Source organism: Sinocyclocheilus anshuiensis, unplaced genomic scaffold, assembly GCF_001515605.1.
Source record: "Sinocyclocheilus anshuiensis isolate Anshui unplaced genomic scaffold, SAMN03320099.WGS_v1.1 scaffold1037, whole genome shotgun sequence".
In the NCBI taxonomy this organism is placed as follows: domain Eukaryota; kingdom Metazoa; phylum Chordata; class Actinopteri; order Cypriniformes; family Cyprinidae; genus Sinocyclocheilus; species Sinocyclocheilus anshuiensis.
The window spans coordinates 933,441-938,766 of record NW_015555773.1 but is presented as its reverse complement, the minus strand read 5'-3'; the positions used below and the strand labels follow the sequence as shown (position 1 = coordinate 938,766).

At 35.1% G+C, this 5,326-nt stretch overlaps 1 protein-coding gene across 1 annotated transcript; it reads left to right on the top strand.

Annotated features, from left to right (window-relative positions):
• Window positions 1-789: 789 nt before the first annotated feature.
• LOC107674462 (intelectin-like) lies at window positions 790-3,074 on the top strand. Its single transcript, XM_016468438.1, has 8 exons — window positions 790-852; window positions 1,016-1,103; window positions 1,233-1,367; window positions 1,446-1,693; window positions 1,829-1,987; window positions 2,103-2,223; window positions 2,407-2,510; window positions 2,697-3,074. Exons 2-8 carry the CDS (start codon window positions 1,019-1,021, stop codon window positions 2,847-2,849), a joined length of 1,005 nt encoding a protein of 334 aa, XP_016323924.1. The 5' UTR covers window positions 790-852; window positions 1,016-1,018; the 3' UTR covers window positions 2,850-3,074.
• The last annotated feature ends 2,252 nt before the right edge of the window (window positions 3,075-5,326 follow it).

Here is a 5,326-nt window from a genome sequence, read left to right as displayed (position 1 = left end):
TTTTTTTTATATATATATATATATTTATTCTTATTTTTGGTTCTTTTAATTTTTTTTTTTTATTTTGAACGGGGCGTGGGGTTGGGGGTTCTGGTTAGGGGGACCCCCCAAGAGCTTTGACACAATTCGAACACTGAATGTGCCATACACACCGGTATGTTATACCAACATCATAGAAATATGGTGAATTCGCAGGGATGTAGGCCCTATTTATTAGGCCTAGTAATTACTATTACTATTATTATACCATTATTAAATATTGGGAAATGTGCCACTTTTATAGAGGCTTATTTCCAACTCTTTGCATGTGTGATAGCCTGTTTTTCCCCCCTCAGGTTTGGAACGACATTATGAGTAAATGAATATAGAATTTTAATTTTGGAGTGAACTATCCTTTTCATGGCTCTAAATTTACCAGTTGCGTCCTTTATTGTTAAATGTGCATTTATGTGACATGCAGCCTATTACCATTGTTAATTGCATGCAGTATAGCAGTAGCATCTATTGTTTTTAGTTTCTGTCCTGTCTCATTTATGAATGTATTTACTCCAACTCACGGAGGAATGTAGACCGGACAGACTGGATTTGTCCACGGCCGAATGAGACTAGCGGAACGCGGACAATAAAGTATAAATTACCTGAGTAAAAACACCGAAATCCCCTCTTCCGTAAGCCAAAGCCACATTCCGGGTTGCTGATATAGCCGGTTCTTCATTTTCCTCGTTCCTCTCCCGAGTAAGTATAAGTATCCTGAGTAAGTATCCTGAGCTTTATTCTCTGTCTCACCCAGAAGCCAAAAGCCTCGACGTGATCGCCAACTCAGAAGAGAGAAGCACAAGACAAGAAACAAACGTAAGAGTTCCTGTACCATTCAAATTAAATTTTAAAATATAAATACTATAGCATATAAAGTAGCTACGCTTAGTAAGCCATTTTTAACAGAAACATGTAGCATCAATTTTAGCTTTGCAGTGTGGAGTATAATTGTGAAGAACATTTCTTCTTTTGTTTGCAGACCATGGTTCTTACAAAAATGATTGTAGGGGTCCTCTTCAGTCTCTCACTGAATTCATGGCTCTGTGAGGCTGCAAGTGTGATAATTTGTAAGTAATAAGTGTAATAATTTGTTTGGATTGAAATTAATTGATTTGAAAACGTTGAAAATCACATTTCTATAACAATATATTCCAATATATTATATATCTTAATAGTCTTAATGTCTCACATTGTAGTGGATCAACAAGAAGTACCATATATCAAAACCGGTGATATCAAGGCCAATCTTGAGGATGCAATACTTCAGGGCAGAATTAAATATGCTGCTCGAAGCTGCAAGGAACTGCATGAAAAGTATCAGGTTTATGATGGTACCTCATTTTATGTTAATATTTTATCTTAAGCAACAGCTGTGTTTAAGTGACTCAGGAATGCTTCTGTTCGTGCAGATGGGCTATACTATCTGAACTCATCAAGAGGAGTCCTTTATCAGACGTTCTGTGATATGACCACTGCGGGTGGTGGCTGGACGCTGGTGGCCAGTGTTCATGAAAACTACATGAATGGAAAGTGTACTGTTGGTGATCGCTGGTCTAGTCAGCAGGGCAGTGACCCAAACCGGCCTGATGGTGACGGGACATGGGCAAACACAGTCACATTCGGAACTGCAGAAGCCTCTACAAGTGATGACTATAAGGTATTTTTAGTACATTTATGATTTTACAACCCTGGTTAAATAGGAGCAACATAAAGGACACAAAGACGCTAGACAGACAATCAAAAGATGTTTATGAGGAATTTGAAATGACAGTTTATTTCCTTTATGTCACAGAATCCTGGATACTATGACATTGCAGCACAAGATGTGTCTGTGTGGCATGTTCCTAATAACGCTGATTTGGAACAGTGGTCACCGACCTCCCTCCTGCGATACCACACTGAAAATCACTTCTTAAACCTCTACGGAGGAAACCTTTTCAATCTATTCAAGGTCAGATAAACTTGGATACCAGTTTTGAGTTTGAAACATTCATAAAAATATAGTCAAAGACAAAAATGTTGTGAAATTACAGAAATACTGAATTTTTATCTTAATTTTTTTCCAGAAATTCCCTGTGAAGTTTGGAATAGGGGCATGCATTACTGATAATGGACCTGCTATTCCAATAGTGTATGACACTGGAAACGTGGATTTCAACAAAAATCTGTATGGTCCCCATTCAAGAAGTATGGCAATACCTCCAGAGCCAGTATTTTTCAAATATTTTTAAAGAAAGTAGCTGCATCAGTTGACAGTCTGTGTTTTATTTAGTGATGGTGTGCAATTTAAAAAGCATCATTGTTGAGATTCAATCAATGTAATGAATGAAAGCCATGTCATGTGTGATATATTCTCTGCTTTTTTTCCAGCAATATTTACGCCTGGATTCATCACATTCAGAGTCTTCAATACTGAAAGGGCAGCCTCGGCTCTTTGTTCAGGTGTCAAACCAACCGGCTGTAACACTGAACATGTGAGTTAAAATAATATTCTAGATTATTTAAATCGATGTCATTGGAAAGCATTTTTGACATGCTGTTAACCACATAATGCATCGATAGTTATACATTTACCATGGAAATAAATCAACTACACCAGTGTCATTTGAAGAAGTGCATAGGTGTGTTTTGTTGTTAGTAATGCCCTCATATTGTTGCAGTTCTGTATTGGTGGAGGTGGACACTTTCCTGAGGGCGCCCCTAGACAGTGTGGAGACTTTGCGAGCTTCGACTGGGATGGCTATGGTACTAATGCAGGATGGAGTGCTTCCAGAGAGATAACTGAAGCAGCTGTGTTGCTGTTTTATCGCTGACACCTTGATCAGTCTAAAATCGCCAGCTTCCTTCCCTTCTTTCCAAGATATTCTACATTGATTAACACTTGTTACATGCACAATTATTTGCTCAAATGTATTTCTTTACAAAATATATACATCCTTTATATTGGATCTGTAATCTACAAATTATTTTGTGTATGGTGATTGTAACTGAAAGAACAACCTATCAGATTAGCCATTTATTAAACTTCTGCTAGATCATATATAACACATCCTCTTAATGTTCATGGGTTTCTTTTTAAAGCTGTTAAAAAGTGGATACAGATACATTATGTTCAAATAAATAATAATAAACAAATGTTTGCATGTCATTGCTCTTTTGTTGATTTTGATTGCTTCCATTGTCCTCATTTGTAAGTCGCGTTGGATAAAAGCGTCTGCTAAATTACTAAATGTAAATGTAATGTAAATGTAAATAAAACCAGTGATTTGTCAAAAAGATTTTTTTCATGGAAAATCAATACATATTTTGTAAAAAAAAAAAAAAAAAAAATTTGTAGCCGTTTTACCATTTACTGCACTTTGTTAAGCTGGTCTCACATCTCAGTGGTGTTGGTATAAATGATGGCAATAATGAAATAATCGTTTTTTTTAGACATTTGATTCATTGTCCTTCAATTTTTTTGTAGTAAACACTATTGGAGTAACCATTTTGAGAATATTAACTGGAAAGTGACATGGACCTATGATAAAAATATGTGTTAACAACAAAGTTAAAATTATACACTTAACACTTTAAAAAAAAGTTCAGTTATTTGTCAAGTTATCTGTGTCATTTTATTGTAAATTAACAAACGATTTAATTTAATAACAAAGCCATAATGAACCTTAACATTCACAGATTGAATGGCAATGACTGATGCTAAAAGAAATATAGAAAATAATAATTTAAACGGCAAAATAAACTGTTTTGTCCTGGCTTGTTTGTTTGTGTGTTTACAAATTTTTAAAAAGCTAATGTTTCAATATTTAAATTGACATATATTAAATAATATTTAATGTTATTGAAAGCCTATCATTTCAATGATCAAAGTTTAGAATCAATATTTAATCTCAAATTAAGGGAAAATTACAGCTAGAACCAGAGGAACTAAGAATGCTGATAGGAATGGCAGAAAAAAAACGTGATGTGTTTGTCATTTGAACATTAGGTATTTGATGTCTTGATCATGCATTGTTGAACTTGTGTATACCTACAGGCCATTGTCGCACACCATGTCGACATTCTGACCCTCAGTTATTGTAATGGAGTCCTCCAGGTCAACTATATTGCTATGATCACAGCCTGAAAGAGCATGAATAATAGAGAGTGTGCTGTGCACTGCTGTGTTTCACCTAATCATTACATTAATCTCATTACTCATTTATCTGATATTTGTAAGTTAGATGTTCTATATAAGGCCAGATAAGAGAATTCTATATGAAATGAAACTTGTTTACAACAGCTACAGGCTATTGCTATGGACCGGCATCTAGAAAAGCCCAGCACACCCTCACAGAACTAAACACATATTTGTATTACAAAGCAAACTCGATTGTGCCATACATTTACATTTAACATTAGTCATTTAGCAGACGCTTTTATCCAAAGGCACTTACAAATGAGGACAATGGAAGCAATCAAAATCAACAAAAGAGCAATGATATAACAAGTCTCAGTTAGCTTAACGCAGTACACGTAGCAAGTTTTTTTTTTAAACAGATAGAATAGAAAAGGAATAGAGTAAGCTAGTGTTAGAGGCCTTTTTTTGCTTTTGTTAATTGTATAATAAATAAAAAGAAAACAAATAGATGGAATACAAAAAGAATTGAGAAGCTAGTGTTAGTTTTTTTTTAAGAAAACAAACAGTAAATGAATAGAGTGCAGGTCTAAAAGGCAAGTTTTTTTAAAGAATAGAATTAGAATAGAGAGAGCTAGAGTTAGAGGGTCAAATAAAGATATTTATACATATTTTCATAACGCACTTTCTAACTTTAAAAACTGTTTTATGCAATTTTCGGTATGTTGTTAAGCAATAAAATATTTTCTCACAGCCTCTTTTACAAAATTCCTGTCAAAAATTAAATAAAGTGCTAGGCTACCTGACTGGGCTATTACTGTATGGCTAGACTGGCTGGATTAATAAAAATGTATTCAAGTGACACCATATGAAAATTTGGACGTTTGCATAAATGTGCTTGTATATTGCTGATTACTGATCTTGTTGACCGTGTACAAAAAATGATCGACGTACAATTTACAGACACGCCCCCAAAGCGGCAACATCGTCAGTCGAGCGTTTTGAGCGGGTGTATTTCGCGCCAGTGTGAACACGTCAGTGTTGCCAAGTCGCGGTTTTCCCGCGGAATTAGGTTACTTTAAAGGGGTCATATGATGCGATTTCAATTTTTCCTTTCTCTTTGGAGTGTTACAAGCTCTTGGTGCATAAAGAAGATCTGTAAAGTTGCAAAGA